The sequence below is a fragment of the Oncorhynchus clarkii genome, chromosome 27, assembly GCF_045791955.1.
Source record: "Oncorhynchus clarkii lewisi isolate Uvic-CL-2024 chromosome 27, UVic_Ocla_1.0, whole genome shotgun sequence".
Classification (NCBI taxonomy): Eukaryota; Metazoa; Chordata; class Actinopteri; order Salmoniformes; family Salmonidae; genus Oncorhynchus; species Oncorhynchus clarkii.
The window spans coordinates 41,924,935-41,950,368 of NC_092173.1; the positions used below are offsets into that span (position 1 = coordinate 41,924,935).

A 25,434-nucleotide genomic window follows, 5' to 3' on the forward strand; every position below is an offset into this window, starting at 1 on the left:
ATCATTTGATGAGTAAATCAATTATTACATTTGTATTTATCTAAATAAAATGTACTGTTAGATTTATAATACTCCGATATTTTTACAGTGAGCTGTCGCACCAATATTTCAAATGGAGTCCACTGTCTCTTTAAGAGCGTGGGTACATTCTAACCCCACCCTTCAAATCCTTTAACCAATCATCTACCATGACATATTATGAATCGTCTTCTGCGGGTGCTCCAATCGCAAACCGGCTTGCAATTCCAGGCCACCAAGGGCATATTCATTACATCCATTCTGTTGCAAAACGTTTCTAAAACGGAAGCAAATGAAAGGAAACGGGGCGGGACCTACCTGAGGTTATCCAATAGAAACTTTCGGTTTCGTAGCGAAACGCAACTGTTTGGACTAATGATTACACCAGACTCTAGTAAAGTAAGGGTGACGCGTTTGCAGCGACACAATTGAAAAGAAAGCAGTAACAAGTAATCTTGTGTGTCGGATCAGTGGAACAACAAGGGAGCAAATTGAACGGATGGAATTTACGAGTAACGGTGTTCAACTATGAGATAAGCAGCTTGATCATCTCTCTCCCGCGCTGGATCCTCTACATTTAGGTGGGTGTTTTATATTTTATCAAAGGAAAGAAGATTGCGACAGTGGAGACATGTTCCTCTCTTTCTTCTCCCTTTGCTCTTCTCTTCCAGCATCAGCGCCGCTAACCGCGACTGTCTACTTAGTAGGCTACCAATCACTGCACATTCTGAGCAGAACTAATTCGGAAGTATTTTTTTACAATGTCGTTTTTTTTTTTATAGCTCAGATCTATCTATAATTCGTCATTCTTTGACATGCGCTGACAGCTTTGCATCACTGTAGAAACGTTTTAGCACGTGCCGTCCGGTGTGTGAAGGCTGAACATGTATCACGTCTTGGCATAACAATAAACATGATCTGTCAAGCCCATGTCAAATAGACAACTACGTTGATCGAGGGTTTTGTCTCCGTATTGGAAGTAACGTGTTTTTAACCAGAACATTTTACGTAGCCTATAAATAATGCGTGAATCTTCAAAACAATGTTAACTGTTGTTGTGTGCACAACTAAACAGCAAACATTGCTAATAATAATGATGATTTGGGGGGGGGGGGGGGGAGATGTATCTGTAGCGGAGGGTTGTGTTAACGGAACACTGACATAGGTTCCGCAGGTAAAATCACGTCGTTCGTTTTTTTTTTTTTTTACCTTGGATATGTCCACATCAGATGATATTGTGTATGTAGACTATTGATGTGTAATCCTTACTGGTCAGCATTGCACAGGATTTATGTTTCACGGAATTATGCAGACGTGATAATGTTTTAAACTGTTCCAAGGGATGCCTCCTACACTTGACCTTCAAGGCCTAAATGGAGCCTAATTGCTTAAGACCTATCTTTTTGAACCCCGGTAAGTAGTTCTACCTCTGCTAATTGCTGATCGCAAAACATCGGTCTGCAGTAACCATAACTGAAGGAATGGGCTTAACATCAATGCGTTTGTGTGTTTCCATTGCAGGACATTCCTACAGCTGTTGACAAAACTTCTCATTTCTCTGTGTCATGTTGAAAAGAAATGTGGATGCCAGATATTTGGTGTCCTCCAGTTCACTCTCTACTAGCAATAGCCCAAAGACCAAGAAGGGAGGATGATAGAATAGCTATTTGTGTGGTTATTATAGAATAAATATGATTCATATTACAACATGTTTTGAACCTGTGGTTGTTATAGCGATGGAAACTCTTGGTAGAAAGTGGTTGATTTATTTGTTTCATAGACTGAGTAGACTCTTTCTATGGTGTGTTTATTTATATTCTGGTGGCAGCCCGTACCCCACGCAGCCCGTACCCCACGCAGCCCGTACCCCACGCAGCCCGTACCCGTACCCAACACTACTTTAGATCATTTGAATGTGTTTGTCAAAATACACTTGAATGGATTTCTGCCAATATGTAGCTAAATACCACAGAGATCCTCTTTACATGTAACCTTACAGTCCTATTGATCAAACAACCCAAACAAAGGTAGGCTCTTTCCCTATATGCACATGATCAACAACTAATGCTAGCCAGAGCAATGTTAACTAAAATTGAAAGGAAGGATCATTTTTAGATAAACACTCTCAAACTTTTTCAGCTAGTTGGTCCATCAAAATGGGGCGGCAGGTAGCCTAGTGGTTAGAGCTATGGACTTGAAACTGAAAGGTTGCAAGATCGAATCCCCGAGCTGACAAGGTGAAAATCTGTTGTTCTGCCACTGAACAAGGCCGTTAACCCACTGTTTCCGATAGGCCGTCATTGAAAATAAGAATTTGTTCTTAACTGACTTGCCTAGTTAAATAAAGGTTAAATAAAAATTTGAGCTGTTAAACAATGGGGAATAGTATGCTCATCCTTCTACAGCTTGCCTGCCAGTGCATGCTTTGTCCCAATCAAGTACCCAAACTAACTGGCTAAAGTTGTCTCGCTTGCTAGCTAGCTGCACGACATGGCCAAAAGTATGTGGACACCTGCTCGTCAAACATCTCATTCCGAAAATCATGGGCATTAATATAGAAATGGTCCCCTCATTGCTAAAACAGCCTCCACTCTTCTGGGAAGGCTTTCCACTAGATGTTGGAACATTGCTGTTATAACAGCCTCCACTCTTCTGGGAAGGCTTTCCACTAGATGTTGGAACATTGCTGTTATAACAGCCTCCACTCTTCCGGGAAGGCTTTCCACTAGATGTAGGAACATTGCTGCTAAAACAGCCTCCACTCTTCTGGGAAGGCTTTCCACTAGATGTTGGAACATTGCTGTGGGGAAACATTCTTCCATTCAGCCACAAGACCATTAGTGAGGTTGGGCACTGTCGTTTGGCGATTAGGCATGGCTTGCAGTCGGAGTTCCCAATTCGTTCCAAAGATTCCTACCATCTCATCTGTCACAGCTGCTGTCTGACTTATCATTGCTCGCTATCCCTATCCAGCATTCCTAAATTACAAGTGATGATTTTGTGTGTGTGTGTGTGTGTGTGTGTGTGTGTGTGTGTGTGTGTGTGGAGAGAAGAAGAGAGCGGAGCATCAATTCATTCATACATGCCAATGAACAGTATGTAGGCTGTGACTGGAAGCAGGGAGACGTGGGATGTTGCCGGTGCCTTGAAATAACTGTCTGGTTATGCCGGGTACGGCCTGCTGTCTGCCTGGTTGTCTAGTCTCTCTAAATTCAGTCCTAGGGTTATGTGGAGGGGTTATGTGTCCTAGGGTTATGTTTCCATCAGTACAAGTGATTGTGAAGTCCAGTCCTGCTGAGTTTGAGAAACATCTCATATATATCCACAGTTCCAAGTGTGTCTTGGATTTTGCGTTGGCTCAACAGTAACTACGGGTGAATTTGCAGCTTCCAACGTAGCTTAGAATTCCAACAACAAAAAAAAGTCCTAAAGCCATTGACTGGAATTGTGCTGAAGTGACCATTAGCTAGAATCTGACCTAATATTTACAATAGGAAGGTCTCAAATTGCACGCTTTCCCCTATGGGTCTTAGTGCACTACTTTGACCATGTAGGGGATAGGGTGTAATTTGGGTGGTGCTCTTGTAACCGATGTGAAATGGCTAGCTAGTTAGCGGTGATGCGCGCTAATAGTGTTTCAGTCGGTGACGTCACTCGCTCTGAGACCTTGAAGTAGTGGTTCCCCTTGCTCTGCAAGGGACCGCTGCTTTTGTGGAGCGATGGGTAACGATGCTTCGAGGGTGACTGTTGTTGATGTGTGCAGAGGGTCCCTGGTTTGCGCCCGGGTCGGGGCGAGGGGACGGACTAAAGCTATACTGTTACACTCTCACAGGATGTAATGTATGGCGTTACCAGTTGGGTCAAAGGTTCTACCTGATTGATCTAGGGATACATCTCGAATGGCACCCTTTTCCCTTTATAGTGCACTACTTTTGACCAGGGCACAGGGAATAAAGTCGTACTCTGTGTAGGGAATAAAGTTGTGCTCTGTGTAGGGAATAAAGTTGTGCTCTGTGTAGGGAATAAAGTTGTGCTCTGTGTAGGGAATAAAGTCGTACTCTGTGTAGGGAATAAAGTCGTGCTCTGTGTAGGGAATAAAGTTGTGCTCTGTGTAGGGAATAAAGTTGTGCTCTGTGTAGGGAATAAAGTTGTGCTCTGTGTAGGGAATAAAGTTGTGCTCTGTGTAGGGAATAAAGTCGTGCTCTGTGTAGGGAATGAAGTCGTGCTCTGTGTAGGGAATGAAGTCGTGCTCTGTGTAGGGAATAAAGTCAGTGTGTAGGCGTGGTCGAGGGGGTCGCGGCAGTGTGTAGGCGTGGTCGAGGGGGTCGCGGCAGTGTGTAGGCGTGGTCGAGGGGGTCGCGGCAGTGTGTGGTCGAGGGGGTCGCGGCAGTGTGTAGGCACTCCCTTGTCTGTCATGGCAGGGCCTCAGTTTTGGAGCCTCCAACCTTATTCCACAGACAGATACATACACAAAGACTTCCTCCCTTGTTATTAAGTGTTGATGTGGTGGTCTGGTTTCAGCATGGGTCCATAGAGAATTCCCCCCCCCCCACCTTCACAGATCAATGAAAGAAAAGAAACTCCAAGAGGAGGATACAATATCTGTAACAGGAGTAAAGAGCCTGAATTAATTGAACACAAACACATTATTAATTTCAGCTCGGTACGCACAGCCAGGTGAAACGTGAAACCAATCTGCCTGCTGCTAAAGCTGGAAAAACAAGTTGTAATTCAGACCAGTGGCTTTAGGTATCCTACCTTTTTATATTCCTCGAGGTTGGGGAATGGTTGGCAAATGGTTGGGGAATGGTTGGGGAATGGTTGGCGAATGGTTGGGGAATGGTTGGCGAATGGTTGGGGAATGGTTGGGGAATGGTCCACTGTCTACTTTTCCAAATGGCATCCTATAACTTCATATGTAGTGCACTATTTTTAATCAGGAGTAGTGCCGGGGGCCGGGAGTAGTGCCGGGGGCCGGGAGTAGTGCCGGGAGTAGTGCCGGGGGCCCGGAGTAGTGTCGGCCGTGTAGGGGGCCCGGAGTAGTGTCGGCCGTGTAGGGGGCCCGGAGTAGTGTCGGGGGCCGGGAGTAGGGCCGGGAGTAGGGCTGAGGGCCGGGAGTAGGGCTGGGGGCCGGGAGTGGGGCCGGGGTGACTGGAGTAGCGTCGGGGAGTAGCGTCGGGGTGACTGGAGTAGCGTCGGGGTGACTGGAGTAGCGTCGGGGTGACTGGAGTAGCGTCGGGGAGTAGCGTCGGGGAGTAGCGTCGGGGTGACTGGAGTAGCGTCGTGGTGACGGGAGTAACGTGGGGGAGTAGCGTCGGGATGACTGGAGTAACGTGGGGGAGTAGCGTCGGGGTGACGGGGAGTAGCGTCGGGGTGACTGGAGTAACGTGGGGGAGTAGCGTCGGGGAGTAGCGTCGTGGTGACTGGAGTAGCGTCGGGGTGACTGGAGTAACGTGGGGGAGTAGCGTCGGGGTGACGGGGAGTAGCGTCGTGGTGACGGGAGTAGCGTCGGGGTGACGGGAGTAGCGTCGGGGAGTAGCGTCGGGGTGACGGGGAGTAGTGACGGGGAGTAGCGTCGGGGTGACGGGGAGTAGCGTCGGGCTGTAGCGTCGGGGTGTAGCGTCGGGGTGACGGGGAGTAGCGTCGGGGTGACGGGGAGTAGCGTCGGGGTGACGGGGAGTAGCGTCGGGGTGACGGGGAGTAGCGTCGGGGTGACGGGAGTAGCGTCGGGGTGACGGGGGTAGCGTCGGGGTGACGGGGGTAGCGTCGGGGAGTAGCGTCGGGGTGACGGGAGTAGTGACGGGAGTAGCGTCGGGGAGTAGCGTCGGGGTGACGGGGAGTAGCGTCGGGGAGTAGCGTCGGGGTGACGGGGAGTAGCGTCGGGGAGTAGCGTCGGGGTGACGGGGAGTAGCGTCGGGGTGACGGGAGTAGCGTCGGGGAGTAGCGTCGGGGTGACGGGAGTAGCGTCGGGGAGTAGCGTCGGGGAGTAGCGTCGGGGAGACGGGAGTAGCGTCGGGGAGTAGCGTCGAGGTGACTGGAGTAGCGTCGGGGAGTAGCGTCGAGGTGACTGGAGTAGCGTCGGGGAGTAGCGTCGGGGTGACTGGAGTAGCGTCGGGGAGTAGCGTCATGGTGACGGGGGTAGCGTGGGGCTGTTTGCTCTGATGGTGAGAGCTCAGACAGATTCCAGATCTGGGTTTAGCTGAAGGACCTCAAGATGATACACGGAGGGAGATGTACAAAACATTAGGAACGCCTTCCGAATATTGAGTTTCACCTGCACAGCCTCCATTTGTCGGGGCGTGGACTCTACAAGGTGTCTAAAGAGCGTCGGGGTGTAGCGTCGGGGTGACGGGGAGTAGCGTCGGGGTGACGGGGAGTAGCGTCGGGGTGACGGGGAGTAGCGTCGGGGTGACGGGAGTAGCGTCGGGGTGACGGGGGTAGCGTCGGGGTGACGGGAGTAGCGTCGGGGTGACGGGGGTAGCGTCGGGGTGACGGGGGTAGCGTCGGGGTGACGGGAGTAGCGTCGGGGAGTAGCGTCGGGGTGACGGGAGTAGTGACGGGAGTAGCGTCGGGGAGTAGCGTCGGGGTGACGGGGAGTAGCGTCGGGGTGACGGGGAGTAGCGTCGGGGAGTAGCGTCGGGGTGACGGGGAGTAGCGTCGGGGTGACGGGAGTAGCGTCGGGGAGTAGCGTCGGGGTGACGGGAGTAGCGTCGGGGAGTAGCGTCGGGGTGACGGGAGTAGCGTCGGGGAGTAGCGTCGGGGAGACGGGAGTAGCGTCGGGGAGTAGCGTCGAGGTGACTGGAGTAGCGTCGGGGAGTAGCGTCGAGGTGACTGGAGTAGCGTCGGGGAGTAGCGTCGGGGTGACTGGAGTAGCGTCGGGGAGTAGCGTCATGGTGACGGGGGTAGCGTGGGGCTGTTTGCTCTGATGGTGAGAGCTCAGACAGATTCCAGATCTGGGTTTAGCTGAAGGACCTCAAGATGATACACGGAGGGAGATGTACAAAACATTAGGAACGCCTTCCGAATATTGAGTTTCACCTGCACAGCCTCCATTTGTCGGGGCGTGGACTCTACAAGGTGTCTAAAGAGCGTCGGGGTGTAGCGTCGGGGTGACGGGGAGTAGCGTCGGGGTGACGGGGAGTAGCGTCGGGGTGACGGGGAGTAGCGTCGGGGTGACGGGGAGTAGCGTCGGGGTGACGGGGGTAGCGTCGGGGTGACGGGAGTAGCGTCGGGGTGACGGGGGTAGCGTCGGGGTGACGGGGGTAGCGTCGGGGTGACGGGGGTAGCGTCGGGGAGTAGCGTCGGGGTGACGGGAGTAGTGACGGGAGTAGCGTCGGGGAGTAGCGTCGGGGTGACGGGGAGTAGCGTCGGGGTGACGGGGAGTAGCGGCGGGGAGTAGCGTCGGGGTGACGGGGAGTAGCGTCGGGGTGACGGGAGTAGCGTCGGGGAGTAGCGTCGGGGTGACGGGAGTAGCGTCGGGGAGTAGCGTCGGGGTGACGGGAGTAGCGTCGGGGAGTAGCGTCGGGGAGACGGGAGTAGCGTCGGGGAGTAGCGTCGAGGTGACTGGAGTAGCGTCGGGGAGTAGCGTCGAGGTGACTGGAGTAGCGTCGGGGAGTAGCGTCGGGGTGACTGGAGTAGCGTCGGGGAGTAGCGTCATGGTGACGGGGGTAGCGTGGGGCTGTTTGCTCTGATGGTGAGAGCTCAGACAGATTCCAGATCTGGGTTTAGCTGAAGGACCTCAAGATGATACACGGAGGGAGATGTACAAAACATTAGGAACGCCTTCCGAATATTGAGTTTCACCTGCACAGCCTCCATTTGTCGGGGCGTGGACTCTACAAGGTGTCTAAAGAGTTCCACAGTGATGCTGGCCCATGTTGACTCTACAAGGTGTCTAAAGAGTTCCACAGTGATGCTGGCCCATGTTGACTCGAATGCTTCCTACAGTTGTGTCACGTTGGCTGGATGTTCTTTGGATGTTCTTTGGATGGTGGACCATTGTTGATATGCAGAGGAAACTGTTGAGCGTGAAAAACCCAACAGCGTTGCAGTTCTTTACAGACTCAAACCGGTGCGCCTGGCACCTACTACCATACCCTGTTCAAAGGCACTTATATATTTTTTGTCTTGCCCATTCACTCTCTGAATGGCACACAGACACAATCAATGTCTCAATTGTCTCAAGGCTTAAAAAATAATTCTTTAACCCGTCTCCTCCTCCTTCATCTACACTGATTTGAAGTGGATTTAACAGGTGACATCAATAAGGGATCATAGCTTTCACCTGGATTCACCTGGTCAGTCTATGTCCTGGAAAGAGCAGGTGTTCTTCATGTTTTATCCACTCTGTGTATAGGGTCTGGCTGGCATATCACAATATGTTTGTGATATCTACTGCACTGTGATTTGAATTTTGTGGGGGTGAGGGGGGGGGGAAGAAAACAGAAAACCGATCCCATCCCTAATGGGCATGCTGGTAATCATTAAGGACTGGATCTTTTTTCAAGATCATTTTTTTTCTTCCAAATTGTATTGAAGCTAAGTACACACAAAATCCTAAAGGGTAAAGCCTGTCTCATTCTGCTTTCCACCAGACACTGGGAGAGGAATTCACCTTTTCAGCAAGACAATAGCCTTAAACACAAGGCCAAACATAGCATCTAGTCTGTCTGAGGAGACGGTGCTTTCCTCTCCTTTTGTATTTCCCGTCGTCTTATCAGTTGTTGCTGTCGGGATGCACACACACTATCTAACATATGCTGCAGAAGCACATCTCTCTAATAGGGAGCCTTTAATAATTGCTTTTAGGGAAAGGGCAGGATGACAGCATCGTGTGTGTGTGATCGCTCTTTTCAATTATGTTACGTCTGCATCACAGATAAAGTGCGTGTCTGCTACTGTGTATCCATTATTGTTTCATAAGGTGTGACTGGTGTTACTGTGCGTCAACATGCGTGGGTGTTTTGAGAGTAGCGTCAGGCAGTCGTCAGAGCAGATTAATGATGCCTTGTTGAGCTTTGCCAAGAAAGACCCATCAAAGCCGTCAGTCAAATGTCACAGAAGATAAGAGACAAGCGAAGGAGAGTGTGCAGGGCCAGCTCTAGGTATAAGCGACATAAGCGGTTGCTTTGGGCCCCCTGCTGCTAGGGGGCCCCAGACAGAAAACATATGTCATATATTTATATGTATGTATGTATGTATGTATGTATGTATGTATGTATGTATGTATGTATGTATGTATGTATGTATGTATGTATGTATGTGTGTGTGTGTATATATATATATATATATATATATATATATATACACACCACACACAACACCACTACTACCACCACTACTACCACCAGTCAAAACACACCACCTCATTCAAGGGTTTTTCTTTATTTTTACTATTTTCTACATTGTAGAATATAGTGAAGACATCAAAACACATATGGAATCATGTAGTAACCAAAAGTGTTAAACAAATCAAAATATATTTGAGATTCTTCAAATACCCACCCTTTTCCTTGATGGCCGCTTTGCACACTCTTGGCATTCTCTCAACCAGCTTCACCTGGAATTATTTTCCAACAGTCTTGAAGGAGTTCCCACATATGCTGAGCACTTGTTGGCGGCTTTTCCTTCACTCTGCAGTCCAACTCATCTCAATTGGGTTGAGGTCAGGGGATTGTGGAGGCCAGGTCATCTGATGCAGCACTCCATCACTCTCCTCCTTAGTCAAATAGCCCTTACACAGCCTGGAAGTGTGTTTTGGGTCATTGTCCTGTGGAAAAACAAATAATAGTTCCACTAAGAGCAAACCAGATGGGATGGGGAATCACTGCAGAATACTGTGGTAGCCATGCTGGTTAAGTGTGCCTTGAATTCTAAATAAATCACAGACAGTGTCACCAGCAAAGCACCTCCACACCATCACACCTCCTCCATGCTTCACGGTGGGAACCACACATGCAGAGATCATCTTTTCACCTACTCTGCGTCTCACAAAGACGTGGCGGTTGGAACCAGAAATCTCAAATTTGGACTCATCAGACCAAAGGACAGATTTCCACCGATCTAATGTCCATTGCTCATGTTTCTTGGCCCAAGCAAATCTCTTCTTATTATTGGTGTCCTTTAGTAGTGGTTTCTTTGCAGATATTTGACCATAAAGACCTGATTCACGCAGTCTCCTCTGAACAGTTGATGTTGAGGGGTGTCTGTTACTTGAACCCTGTGAAACATTTATTTTGGCTGAAGTCTGAGGTGCAGTTAATTGCCGATTTTCTGGGGCTGGTAACTCTAATGAACTTATCCTCCTTATCCTGATGGTTTTTGCAACTGCACTTACTTTCAAAGTTCTTGAAATTTTCCGGATTGTCTTTGTTACGTTCCCCAGTTTATGTGTTGTAGTTTGTGTATTTGCATGTGTTTTATTTCAGGAAATGGCTTCCTGAAATCCCTCAAGCAGCTGATTGGTCGACTCCAGGGCTAATTGGAGAGCTGACCCCACCCCCTCGTCAAGACACAGCTGTCTCCAATTACACATTCATTCTGAAGCTATATAAAAGCCAGTGTTCTGTTCAGGAGAGAGAGATTTTGGAGGTAGGGATTGCTGAGAGAGATTTTGCTGAGGTCATTGCAGAGCGATTGTTTGTGATAGAGATTTGCTAGAGATATTTTGCTGGGAGGTCATTGCAGAGTGATTGAAAGTGATCGAGAGATTTTTGCTAGAGGTTGATTTGCTGGGAGTTCATTGCTGGGAAGTTGGTATGTTCTGTGAGTTTGTTGCTCAGGTAAAGCTTATTTGATGTCCTTTGTTTTTTAGTTTGTTTGTGAAATTGTTATTCCCATGTTTCATTTGTTCCCAGGGGAGAAGGGGAAGGCACCTTGGGAGTGTTTAGGCAAGAGGCCCGCGGGCATACATATACCCGTAGTATATTCACTGTCTAAGCACACTAGGTAAGACCTGGTCGGACCACCCCCTGTATTTTGGTTAGGGCACCAGGTGGTGCTAAATTAGGTAAGTAGTGGGTAGGCAGGTAAGATAGGAGAGGGGGCTTTGAGATTTACTTTCTTTGCTTTGGTTCCGTCCAGCCCCTTTTCCCCATATTACAGTGTAAAGGAATAAAGTCCTTAAACGGTAAACGGTACCACATTCTGCCTGTTGTCATCCTTACTCGCACCTACAGTCCATACCTTTTTCACTTCACGGAGAGTTTAGTTGTAGCAGGGTGTTGCGTTCCCTCTTCATAGAGGCGTGCGTAACAGTCTTGACCTTCATTTCTTAAAGTAATGATGGACTGTCATTTCTCTTTGCTTATTTGAGCTGTTCTTGCCATAATATGGACCTTTACCAAATAGCACTATCTTTTGTATACCAACCTTACCTTGTCACATCTCAACTGATTGGCTCAAACGCATTAAGAAGGAAATCAATTCCACAAATTAACTTTTAACAAGGCACACCTGTTAATGGAAATGCATTCCAGGTGACTCCCTCATGAAGCTGGTTGACAGAATGCCAGGAGTGTGGAAAGCTGCCATGGAAAGAATATGAAATATATTGATTTGTTTAACACTTTTTTTTTTTTTCTTCTTTTTTGTTGGTTACTACATGATTCCATGGGTTGTTTCATAGTGTTGATGTCATCACTTATTATACAATGTATAAAATAGTACAAATAAATAAACTCTTGAAAGAGTAGGTGTCCAAACTTTTGACTGGTACTGTATGTCCAAACTCAGAATCAAAAATAAGAAAAATCCTGTTTGGTTTTTCTTTGGATTTTCTCCTACCATATCAATTATGTTATAGTCTCACAATAATGCATGAGATTTCTACAAACTTCAAAGTGTTTTCTATCCAATGGTACCAAATGATATGCATATCCTGGCTTCTGTGCCTGAGCAACAGGCAGTTTACTTTGGGCACGTCAGTCGGTCAGGAAGTGGAGAACAACGTTCCCTGTGATAGACGATTTTCTGTATTTTGAGTGCTGTCAGGGACACATCTGAAATCCGGCTACATGTTAACAGGATTATTAGGGAAATCGTTCCTCTTGCGAATTATGTTCACGTTTTAATCAAACTATTATAATTTGACTATCCATAATCTCATTGTGCATGTAACAGTACTCATTCTATTACTGATTTTTTTTTATAAAAAATATTTTTTGGGGGGGGAGTAACACTTTAATCACAATAATTCATAAACCAAATTGTTATCCGTATAAAACACTAATTGGTAGCTAAACTTGTTACTTCGGTGTACTCTCATAATCCTCCGTCACCAGGGAGAATAATTAGAATGTATCTTTAAGAGGAGGGTGTATCGGAATGTTATGACACTAGGCAATATTTCTTAAACTTACAGAAGGCAAATTTCTGCGAAATGGAATATAAATGTTGATATTAGACGGCAGGGGCCTTCAACATTATTGTGTTCGAGTATTTCTATTAGAGCTTTTCTGGTAGATGATGTTTAATGATGTTTAAGACTCCTTTTCTGTCTGTGTCCAAGTTTCCATCCACAGTTTTTATGTGAGTAAAGTCATACTGTGTACATGCTTTTTATTTAAAAAAATAAAAAAAAATTTCGCAACAACTGTGATGGAAACAAGTCGTTTCTGGTACATTTTATAAATGGTGACAGATCATTTTGTTTGTTCGATATGGTGGGATCTTTTTGTGTCGGTAAAATGTGATTATGATTAATGTGATTATGCAAGGGAACAGCTTTTTTTAAAATGTGCAAATATTGATCTAACAACCATCTCGGAGTAAACATGGAATTACGCGTTGATATGGTATGTGGTCCTCCTACTATGATTTGGGAACCCGTGCAGTTTATTAGGCTACAGATGAAATAAGTTCTGATCTTCACAGGGTGGTGAAAGTGCACGGGGTATGAGCTTGATGCTCCTTTACAATAAATATCACGAGTCGTATTCTGGTCACATGATGATCGATGTTTGACAAATACAAATATTCTGGCTCTTATTCATCATCATGTAGACTAGCCTACCCGTACTGTATCTGGGAGCTGTTGGTTAGAGCTTAGGTGCCAAGACCAGAGTTGGCACATTTTTCTGTTTTTTACGCTATACAGTTTTTGTGACAAAACTATCGGTAAGTTTGAAAATGCAATTTGAAATGTAATTATTTGTTTTACGATAGATGAAAACTTAAGGGGAAAAAAACAAAATTTTTGTGTGCGTTGTCATCATGCACTAGTTATTATCAGCAACAAGCCAGTTTAGTGGAAACACCACTGGTAGGACAATTAGCATAATATATTTTGAATGCAGGCTTTATAATATTTTGTCACCAATTGGATGGGAACCTAGCTTCTTCTTCTGTGACCAGAAATCAAAGCCTTTTGTTTACTAAACATTTTTAGGATTGGGGGGGGGGGGGGGGGTATATTTATGCCTTATTTCCCAAAAATATATACTACTTTTAGCTTTCATTTGACACCAAATTTGAAATGCTCCTATAAACTTCACATGTTGGTACTCATGGGTCCTTTTTCTGTGGCAATGACCCAGAGTAACGTGATGTCACACCACCTACTCTGTAAATCAGCCGCCTGTGTAACTGCTCAGGGACAAATTAGAGGCCGGAGGTTGGACGTCCCGTTCCTGGTCAGGAACGCTTCTCTCAGCCCAAGAAACAAACTGAACACTGGGAAACGAGAAAAAAAAACGAGTTGAAAAATGGAACAAGATGGTTGTAAATTAGAGATTTCCCTCTGAGGGATAAATATAATCATTGCGTCTTTTTGTTGCTAAGTGTGTCACTGGGGAAGTCCTAAATGCTTAAGACTGCTGAATAGTGGAGCTGTTCGCTCTCTCTCTCTCTCGGTCTATCCCTTTTTCTCAGTGTCTGTCTCTCCCTCTCGCTGTACCTCTAGTCTGTGGCCTGGATTCATTCCTATGGGCTTGTGTCAGCTGAGGGCCTTGACTGTGTAGAGTGTTTTTCTGACAACTTTATGATGTTGGCCTTAGCCTTTCTTTTACACCATAGTTGTACAGTGGTTTTGGCGTGAGATCCATAACGTTGTCAGACAGAGAATGTGTTCATTACTGCTTTCTGAGGTCAAAGTGGAGCGTCTCTTCCGTAGCCTACATTTCTCCCGAGGGGATTTGTAATTATGTTGAGGGTAATTCCTACATTGGATATAAGGAATTCCTTGGTAATTTCGTGTGTGTATTTAACTAAAATAACAATGCAAAATAACTTGTACAGCTCAGATCATAGTTTTACTCTGCTCTCTTTGTAAAGATGGGTCAGTACAGTATAATGCTGAAAATAAGATGTGTTTTTGTATTTCTGAACAGAGCCTTTTTTAGGACCATATACGACATGAACCATTTTAACCTTTTTGTTGGCTCAAGCCTCAAGCTTGATTTCTACCAGCAGTATACAAATGATCTAGAATGTCAAGATCTCTACCAGGATCTGCCTGAAGTTGCCATGTTCTACTGTTCCAACCAAGGCTATATGATTTATATTATGTAATAATGTGTTTTTATTCTGTTCTTCCCCAGGCCTGATGGAGCTGGGCACGCGACAAGCGTTGACCACCGGGGAACACACAACACGCTCTGCCCCCCATCACCAACCTTGAAAGGAGGGACACTCCGCTACTCCCAACCTTCTCTCCTCTTCCACTACCTCCTCTGGTACACCTCCTCCCTCCTCCCCGGTCCTGAGATGGTGATGGTGATGATGATGAAGCTGAAGCAGAACCTGCTGGTGGCCTGTCTGGTCATCAGCTCAGTCACAGTCTTCTACTTGGGTCGTCACGCCATGGAGTGTCACCACCGCATCGAGGAGCGCAGCAGCCAGCCTGGGGACCAAAGGGTTCTGGGGGGCCTTCAGGGGCCAAGAGGGTTGCTCCTGGGGGGTTCTTTGAGCTCCTCCACCATCCTGCGGGGCTCTGGTCCCGGGGGCCATAACCTCACCGCTCCATTCGTCTACAACAAGGACATGCCTTTAGTGTTCATTGGAGGGGTTCCCAGGAGTGGGACCACGTTGATGAGAGCCATGCTGGACGCTCACCCCGAGGTTCGTTGTGGAGAGGAGACCAGGGTTATTCCACGTATCCTGGCCATGAAACAGATGTGGTCGCGGTCGGGGAGGGAGAAGATGCGTCTGGACGAGGCCGGGGTGACGGACGAGGTCCTGGACGCCGCCATGCAGGCCTTCCTCCTAGAGGTCATCGTGAAGCACGGCGAGCCCGCCAACTTCCTCTGTAACAAGGACCCCTTCGCTCTGAAGTCCCTCTCCTACCTGGCTAAGATCTTCCCGCACGCCAAGTTCGTGCTCATGATCCGGGACGGACGCGCCTCGGTCCATTCGATGATCTCGCGTAAGGTGACGATCGCTGGCTTTGACCTGGGCAGCTACAGAGACTGCCTGACCAAGTGGAACAGGGCCATAGAGACCATGTACACTCAGTGCCTGGAGGCCTCAGAAAAGTGCCTGCCTGTGCATTATGAACAGCTGGTGCTCCATCCAGAGAAGTGGATGAGGACGCTGCTCAAATTCCTGGACATTCCCTGGAACGAGGCGGTGCTTCACCATGAGGAACTCATAGGGAAAGCAGGAGGTGTTTCCCTCTCCAAGTAAGTAGTGGTGTGTGTGTGTGTGTGTGTGTGTGTGTGTACGGACCCTGACCTGCATGTTGAGGAACTTCAGATATGCCGGTCTCCCTCCCCGTGTGTTTCTATCAGTGTATAAAGTGAGTAAACTGTAAACCCAACTAGCTTGTAAATCAGGGGTCAGTGACCTTGTAGTCTATGAAGTGTTAAACTAGGCTTTATACCAATCGATGACAAAACGTGACCTGAAGGGAAAAGGCACACCCTCTAGAATACTTCCTGTGATTTAGTGGCGAGACGAGGTGTGGGCAGCCAGCGTCTTCAAGGATTTTACAAACCTAGGACAAGGACCTCCAAATGAGGACGAAGCCAGGCAGAACTTCCATGCATCACCTCACTGAGCTATCAGGGCCACAGTGGATCGCCCACTCCTCATTCTGAGTGAAGCTCAGCCGCCATTTTGGATCTGGTTCTGAACCGAAATGGTTCTGGTTCTAGAACACAGGCCTCTGTTCTTAGCTTCTGGTTCTGGAAGCGTTCTGCTCTGTTCTGCGCTGCTGTCACAACAGGTAATACAGTCAGTCCTGTTGGCTCTGATGGCAGTAATAAACAAGCAGCTATCCTTGGGGATGCTACCTGTTTTACGAGACACTGTCTCCTCCTTCACTCTGTTGCTTACATAGTCAAATGGCTCAATGCTGTGGTTGAATCACAGGTTGCATCCCAATTGGCCCCCTATTCCCTATACAGTGCACTACTTTTGACCAGAGCCCCAAAGAGAAATAGGGAGCCATCTGGGATAGACCCATAGCACAATTTTATGGTACGCAACCACTATTCATCAGCAGGCTGACAAGGTGTGAGTGGTGAACGGGTCATGCTCTACCTACTACATTCCCTTCCTGGTGCAGTGAGACAAGTTAGCACTGGTCTGTGTAACTCTCTCTCCCGCTGGCTGGCAACTATTGTTCTTCCCAGAGGGGAGAAAGAGAGCGAGGGAGGAAATGGTGATGGCCCAGAGAGAAGGAAGGATCGTAAATCTAGTAGTTGAGTAGGTAGATCAGTAGTAAACTTTTTTTTTTGTGAATTTTACCCCTTTTTCTCCCCAATTTCGTGGTATCCAATTGTTGTAGTAGCTACTATCTTGTCTCATCGCTACAACTCCCGTACGGGCTCGGGAGAGACGAAGGTTGAAAGTCATGCGTCCTCCGATACACAACCCAACCAAGCCGCACTGCTTCTTAACACAGCGCGCATCCAACCCGGAAGCCAGCCGCACCAATGCGCCGGAGGAAACACTGTGCACCTGGCCACCTTGGTTAGCGCACACTGCGCCCAGCCCGCCACAGGAGTCGCTGGTGCGCGATGAGACAAGGACACCCCTACCGACCAAGCCCTCCCTAACCCGGGCGACGCTAGGCCAATTGTGCGTCGCCCCACGGACCTCCCGGTCGCGGCTGGTTACGACAGAGCCTGGGCGCGAACCAAGGGACTCTGATGGCACAGCTGGCGCTGCAGTACAGCACCCTTAACCACTGCGCCACCCGGGAGGCCAGTAGTAAACTTTTTTTATTTTTTTAAATGTTTTTTTATTGTTGATAGTCAACACATTTCCAGGTCCATTTCTACAGGCTCTCAGGGCCTGAAATAACAGCCTTGCTATTCCAGGAGGCCTCCAAACATGAATTTACTGTCCTTCTGTTGGTTATGAATCATTCTAGAGAAGAGCTAGGTGAGAAACCTCACTCATTAGTCAGCTGCACACAGTAGAGGGGGAAACAACAACCCATTTCTCAGTTTGTATCCCGTTGGGTCCTGGTCTAAAGTAGAGCACTATATAGGGAATAGGGTCTAAAGTAGTGCACTATATAGGGAATAGGGTCTAAAGTAGTGCACTATATAGGGAATAGGGTCTAAAGTAGAGCACTATATAGGGAATAGGGTCTAAAGTAGTGCACTATATAGGGAATAGGGTCTAAAGTAGAGCACTATATAGGGAATAGGGTCTAAAGTAGTGCACTATATAGGGAATAGGGTCTAAAGTAGTGCACTATATAGGGAATAGGGTCTAAAGTAGTGCACTATATAGGGAATAGGGTCTAAAGTAGTGCACTATAAAGGGAATAGGGGGCAATTTGGGACTCGCAAACGTAATGCTCTGACCATGGTAGGGTTTCCTGAATGGCCCCGACTCGTCAAGAGTTGTTTTGGTTCTATAATTTGGAGGTCGGCCTCTGGAAGTCTTCAAGGAAACGCAGTGGGGCATGCTCACACACACACTCCACCTCCTGCCACGTAGAACCATATAACCCCTCCGTGTCCCCTGCAGAAATTTGGCTCCACTTTTGTTATTGTCTGCAGATGAGAATGCTCGTGGTTTTTTAATAAAAAGCTTATGGTCAAAGTCCACTGAGCACATGTCATCTTAGAGGAACCCCCTCCCTATCTCCTTGCCCCTCTCTCTCTCTCTCTCACACACACACACACACACACACACACACACACACACACACACACACACACACACACACACACCTCTTCTCTCCAATGTCTTTCATCTTGGTAATTATATCATCATTGAATACATATTTAATCTCTTTTCTCCTCCGTTCCGTTCTTCCTCTCCTCAATTTTGTTTCTTCCCACTCTTCCTCTTGTGGTTTATCCTCTTGCTCCCCTCATGTGACTTCCTATGGGACTGCATCCTACACCCTATTCCCTATATAATGCCCTACTTTTGGGGAATAGGGTGTTGTTTTGGGATGCACCCTGGTGCTGAACAGAGCTAATGGTAAAGAAACTGACGACAGGGTAGGGAGGGAGTGAGAGGGGAGGGGAGAGTGAAGGAGGAGATCCTTAAAACAGACATGGAAGTAGCCATCTTCCACATCTTTTTCAGAGGAGTGAGTTCAACAGAATTGTTCATTTGAGACGAAGTAAACAGGCCGTTGTTCTCTGGAGGCTCTTACGTTATTTTCAAGTATCGATCCCTGATTTCTCCCCCCCTCCACTCTACACTGGGCATACTACCCCGCCCCACCACCACCACTCTACACTGGACAGATAACACCCCCCCCCCCCCCCACACACTCCACACTGGACAGATAACACACCCCCCCCCCCCCCCCCACTCCACACTGGACAGATAGGCTCTACACTCTACCAACGGCCAGACCAGCTCACTGTGTCCCAAATTCCCCCTATTCCCTAAATACTTCTGGAGCACAACCTCTGTCTGGGTATGCTGTGTTTGTGGCCGTTCTGTACAAGTCTTTCACATTTAGCGTCGTTTATTAAACAAAAGTTTGTGGTGGTGGGGGGGGGCTGTTTCTTGGACGAGCTTCACTTTGGAGATTAATGACCTGAAAGCTGTTTCTGGGCTCAGGGCCATGCTTACAGGGGGGGGTCTCAGGTCATGAGAACAGCAGAGAGAGGGAGAGACAGGGCCTGCTTTTGGTGTGTGTGTGTGTGGGGGGGAGGGGGGGGGGGGAGTCATGGGAACAGCAGAGAGCGAGAGACCGGGCCTGCTTATGGTGGTGTGTACAATTTAAAGCGTACTAACGTTTTTTTGTATGATCTGTGTAGTAATATTATTCTTATCTAAGACATTTGCATTGCTTAGTTATAGCCTAATGCTTAGTTATAGCCTAATGCTATCTAGCTAGCATTGAACCTAGTTGGTTAGCTTTAACTACCTGCAGATTCATGCATGGTACGTGGTAGTATGAGTTAGGATTATGGCTGGCTAGCTAAACAATAAACCATAATCCTAACTCATACTACCACAACTAGCTAGCTAAACAATAAACCATAATCCTAACTCATAGTACCACAACTAGCTAGCTAAACAATGAACCATAATCCTAACGCATACTACCACAACTAGCTAGCTAAACAATAAACCATAATCCTAACTCATACTACCACAGCTAGCTAGCAAAACAATAAACCATAATCCTAACTCATACTACCACAACTAGCTAGCTAAACAATAAACCATAATCCTAACTCATACTACCACAACTAGCTAGCTAGCTAAACAATGAACCATAATCCTAACTCATACTACCACAACTAGCTAGCTAAACAATGAACCATAATCCTAGCTAGCTAAACAATAAACCATAATCCTAACTCATACTACCACAACTAGCTAGCTAAACAATAAACCATAATCCTAACTCATACTACCACAACTAGCTAGCTAGCTACACGTCTAAACAAACTACTCCACTATGCAAGTAACCATTTCACTGCACTGTTTAAACCTTCTGTATCCTGTGCATTTGTTAAACGTAGATTGTATTTGATATAGTGTGTTTACCAAAGACGGTAATGTGAAGAACATGACCTCACCAAAGTCAGATTTAGGATAAAGGCCAAGGACTAGATAATGTATTTTTTGCTAATACTTTCACCACTTTTTAGTCTTTAAATTTTTGAGTTGTTTACTACACTGTGAATCCTAAAGGAGATTGGTGGGGCTAAGACTTAAACTGCTGTTAAGGATACTGAATGAGTGTAGACATAAAAAGGCCTCTCCGGTAGGTGTACCAAAACATTCACGGGACATTTCTTTTTCAAAATGTACACGTTTTTTAACGTTCAAAGCAGAATTACTTTCCCATTGTTCCTCAACTGCAGTGTACGATATACTATTTTCTAGCAGTGAGTATCTACTTTTGTCCAATGTGTAACATTTAAAATAAATAAATAAGATGTTGCTACAGAGGATTGGCTGCATCTGAAATGGCACCTAATTCCCTATTTAGTGCTCTGCTCTTGACCAGGGCCTGCTCTGGTCATAAGTAGTGCACTATGTAGGCAAGAGGGTGCCTTTTCAGAGACAGCCGTTAAACGAGACACTCGTTTTTAAAGTCCGCCAGTAATAAGTGTGGAGGCACTAAACAGGTTGGTATTGTAAACAGGTTGGTAATTGTAAACAAAGACCCAAGGCTCTAGATGTCATGTTGCCAGGTCCTCATTTTAGCTGCTGACATGCTGTGGGAGACGGGGACTCCACAGCCATGGTGCAGGAACACAGTAAAGTTTAGCTGTCATACTGTGGAGTGGACAGGAGGGGACACCCAAGGCTCTAGAGCGGGGATGGGCAACTAGTGGCCCGCGGAGCACCCTTTTGGGAACTCGGGGTCTCAACTTACGGTTGAGAGTTTAAAATAGTAAAATACACAAGTTCAATTTAGACATTTTGGTTGTGCCATCAGCAGTTTCTCTTCTTCTGACAGTCACTCAATTAGCCCATGTCACCTAAAACCTTTCTGAGTTAAGTTAGATGAGCGGACAGCTATCTAAACGTGTAGTAATCATGGTTGAATTACCGACCGAGGTCGGCGTGACTGATTTTTGTCAGTCACTCTCAGATATCATATGCAAAGATTTCTCTCCACCCTTATGGCAAAAGGTGTAAAATTGCAGGAAAGTTGCTGTTAAACTGCACATATTTTTCTTTACGACACATGTCAAAATGAGAAGAATTACAGAAAAGGCAAAACACTATACATCTGACTGTATGTATGGATGTGGGTAGCAGACCCGCGAGCCACTGCGGCCCCTCATGATGATTTCAGATTTTTTTTGTGGCCCCCCCACCCTCATCGAAGTTTCCCCTCCTTGGGCTAGAGGTTGCGAGCCATGGTCCTAATCTAGCTGCTACGCTATGGGAGATACAGGAGTACCCTTCAATCTCCAGCCATGGAACACTGAAGGGGTTAGCTGCTACATGAGGGCACAAGTGAAGCGTTCCGCATCCTTACGAAACTGTAAGGGCCTGAGAGGGTTCTGGAGTGTTCCGCAAGAGGCCAAATGTCCCTTGTTCAGCCCTCCTCTCCATATCTCTTAAGAATGCTCTCTGGGTACTGTAGTCATGTGAAGAAAGACTCACCACTCACACAGTAAAGCCTGTTTTGATATTCTGGAGAGGGATTGTGAGCTTGTGTACTCTTCTTGACCCTTCCCCTGGTATGATAAGTACAACACGAGCCCCGGTGAGATTGAAACCCAGAAAGAGGTAGAATTTAGATGGGGATGGAGAGACAAACCCAGACACCAACGTCATCAGTGTGCAGCTGAATGCTGGGAACTCTTGGCTGTTCTGGCTACCTTTAGTCAAAACAACAAACAATCTAAGTTATATTATGAATACAGCACTTATTTTTTGCATAGATTCCGAGACTCTGTTAGCTTTTTAACAGCTAGTGTCACTATTTTCTGTCCCAGAATCCTGCTTAACAGACCGTTTTGAAGCCTGCTTGACAGAGCTAGCTAACCTTACCTAGCCAGCTAACCTTACCTAGCCAGCTAACCTTACCTAGCCAGCTAACCTTACCTAGCCAGCTAACCTTACCTAGCTAGCTAAGCTGCTAGCCATCATAACGAAGGTGGCTGCTTGGATTTCCCCGATTTGGGACCGTGTCGTCTTTTTAATGGAGGCCTCCTCAGCCGGAGGAAGGAGACTAGCACTTCCTGTAGTAGTAGGAGTTGTGTTTACGAAGCTCTTTTCTGGGACACTGACTGGCTTTTCAATGCAACAACTGCCTGCTTGAGGAGGACTATAGGACCGAGTTGTCTACTCTAAGCAAGCAAATCTCAGCGTTGCACAATCTGCTGGGGAAACCAAACCGAAACTACATCTTGCCTACCTTGTTCTCTACACCTCAGGCTGACGTTGTTTCGGTATGGTGTGTATCACCGCACTGCCATCACTCTTTGACTGACTGGCCATGGACCTCTCCCCTAGGAAGTCTCTCTCCCCCCCCCCCCCCCCCCCCCCGCCTGTGGAAAATGGAGCAGGACTGACGCTTCTAGAGGCCTTAGCAGATGCCACAGTCTCAACGTCAACAGTGAAGAGGCGACTCCGGGATGCTGGCCTTCTAGGCAGAGTTGCAAAGAAAAAGCCATATCTCAGACTGGCCAATTAAAAGCCATATCTCAGACTGGCCAATTAAAATAAAAGAATAAGATGGGCAAAATAACAGAGACACTGGACAGAGGAACTCTGCATTAGAAGGTCAGCATGCCAGAGTCGACCCTAGTTCTGTCACACCTGGACTACTGCCCAGTCATATGGTCAATTACTATAAACAGGGACATCAGCAATTTACAAGTAGAACAGAGCAACACAGCTGGCTGTTCTCCTGGCTCAAAGTAGAGGAGAGATTTGACTGCATCACTACGTGTCTTTGTGAGAGGTTGAAGGCACCGAGCATTCTGTTTGAACTACTGGTACACAGCTCAGACACCCATGCGTACCCCACAATACATGCCACAAAGGGTCTCTTCACAGTCTCCACGTCCAGAACACACTCTGGGGAAACGCACAATACTACATAGAGCCATGACTACATTGAAACTCTATTCCACATCATGCCAGCAGTAGAATCTAATAAATAAAACTAATGGGGATCCATAATAAACCCCAGGAAGAGTAGCTGCTGCCTTGGCAGGAACTAATGGGGATCCATAATAAACCCCAGCAAGAGTAGCCGCTGCCTTGGCAGGAATTAATTGGGATCCATAATAAACCGCAGGAAGAGTAGAAGCTGCCTTCGCAGGAACTAATGGGGATCCATAATAAACCCCAGGAAGAGTAGCAGCTGCCTTGGCAGGAACTAATGGGGATCCATAATAAACCCCAGGAAGAGTAGCTGCTGCCTTGTCAGGAACTAATGGGGATCCATAATAAACCCCAGGAAGAGTAGCCGCTGCCTTGGCAGGAACTAATGGGGATCCATAATAAACCCCAGCAAGAGTAGCTGCTGCCTTGGCAGGAACTAATGGGGATCCATAATAAACCCCAGGAAGAGTAGCTGCTGTCTTGACAGGAACTAATGGAGATCCATAATAAATACACATACTAATACAGAAAGAGGTAGACAGAGATGGAGGAGATGCACAGGAGGGAGAGAGAGAGCGCAAGGGTTGGGTAAGAGTGGGTGCTCCCTAGACCTGGCCCTGGTCCCATCCTCCCACCCCTAGACCCGGACCTGGGGCCCAGCCTCCCACCCCCTACACACGGGCCTGGTCCCAGCCTCCCACCCCTATACACGGGCCTGGTCCCAGCCTCCCACCCCTACACATGGGCCTGGTCCCCGCCTCCCTTCCCCCTAGACCCGGGCCTGGTCCCAGCCTCTCTACCCCTACACATGGGCCTGGTCCCAGCCTCCCACCCCTACACATGGGCCTCGTCCCAGCCTCCCTACCCCTAGACCCGGGCCTGGTCCCAGCCTCTCTACCCCTAGACACGGGCCTTGTCCCAGCCTCCCACCCCTAGACCCGAGCCTGGTGCCCAGCCTTCCCCCACACATGCGCTCAGACACACACACACACACACACACACACACACACACACACACACACACACACACACACACACACACCCCTCAGCACACCACCCCTCAGCACACACGGGCCTGGTCCCAGCCTCCCACTCCCTACCCCTAGACACGGACCTGGTCCCAGCATCCCACCCCTAGACACGGGCCTTGTCCCAGCCTCCCTACCCCTAGACTCGGGCCTTGTCCCAGCCTCCCACCCCTAGACCCGAGCCTGGTGCCCAGCCTTCCCCCACACATGCGCTCAGACAGACAGACAGACAGACAGACCACTCCTCAGCACACACAGGCCTCGTCCCAGCCTCCCACGCCCTACCCCTAGACACGGGCCTGGTCCCAACCCCCCACCCCTAGACACGGGCCTGGTCCCAGCCTCCCTACCCCTAGACACGGGCCTGGTCCCAGCCTCCCACCCCTAGACCCGGGCCTGGTCCCAGCCTCCCAACCCTAGACATGGGCCTGGTCCCAGCCTCCCACCCCTAGACACGGGCCTGGTCCCAGCCTCCCTACCCCTAGACACGGGCTTTGTCCCAGCCTCCCTACCCCTAGACACGGGCCTTGTCCCAGCCTCCCTACCCCTAGACACGGGCCTTGTCCCAGCCTCCCTACCCCTAGACACGGGCCTTGTCCCAGCCTCCCTACCCCTAGACACGGGCCTGGTCCCAGCCTCCCTACCCCTAGACACGGGCCTGGTCCCAGCCTCCCTACCCCTAGACACGGGCCTGGTCCCAGCCTCCCAACCCTAGACATGGGCCTGGTCCCAGCCTCCCCACCCCTAGACACGGGCCTGGTCCCAGCCTCCCACCCCTAGACCCGGTCCTGGTCCCAGCCTCCCACCCCTAGACCCGGGCCTGGTCCCAGCCTCCCACCCCTAGACATGGGCCTGGTCCCAGCCTCCCTACCCCTAGACACAGGCCTTGTCCCAGCCTCCCTACCCCTAGACACGGGCCTTGTCCCAGCCTCCCTACCCCTAGACACGGGCCTTGTCCCAGCCTCCCTACCCCTAGACACGGGCCTTGTCCCAGCCTCCCTACCCCTAGACTCGGGCCTTGTCCCAGCCTCCCTACCCCTAGACTCGGGCCTTGTCCCAGCCTCCCACCCCTAGACCCGAGCCTGGTGCCCAGCCTTCCCCCACACATGCGCTCAGACACACACACACACACACACACCACCCCTCAGCACAACACCCCTCAGCACACACGGGCCTGGTCCCAGCCTCCCACCCCTACACATGGGCCTGGTCCCCGCCTCCCTTCCCCCTAGACCCGGGCCTGGTCCCAGCCTCTCTACCCCTAGACACGGGCCTTGTCCCAGCCTCCCACCCCTAGACCCGAGCCTGGTGCCCAGCCTTCCCCCACACATGCGCTCAGACACACACAGACACACAGACAGACAGACAGACAGACAGACAGACAGACAGACCACCCCTCAGCACACACGGGCCTGGTCCCAGCCTCCCACCCCTAGACCCG

The 25,434-nt window shown here is 48.6% G+C and overlaps 2 protein-coding genes across 3 annotated transcripts in view; one reads left to right on the forward strand and one right to left on the reverse strand.

The window, feature by feature from the left end:
* The first annotated feature begins 387 nt into the window (after nt 1-387).
* Nucleotides 388-25,434, forward strand: part of LOC139386123 (protein-tyrosine sulfotransferase 1-like) — a 77,134-nt gene continuing 52,087 nt past the window's right edge. Inside the window, exons 1-2 of one of the 2 annotated variants that reach the window (XM_071131554.1) lie at nt 388-599; nt 14,556-15,635. In XM_071131554.1, coding sequence (XP_070987655.1) covers nt 14,722-15,635 — 914 coding nt within the window. In that variant the 5' untranslated portion in view covers nt 388-599; nt 14,556-14,721. The remainder of the gene's footprint in view (nt 600-14,555; nt 15,636-25,434) is intronic. The other variant, XM_071131553.1, reaches the window with a different exon arrangement.
* On the reverse strand, nt 3,935-6,910 carry LOC139385797 (uncharacterized). Its single transcript, XM_071131044.1, has 3 exons — nt 6,293-6,910; nt 5,006-6,207; nt 3,935-4,463 (listed from the first exon to the last, which is right to left on the reverse strand). Exons 1-3 carry the CDS (start codon nt 6,908-6,910, stop codon nt 3,935-3,937), a joined length of 2,349 nt encoding a protein of 782 aa, XP_070987145.1.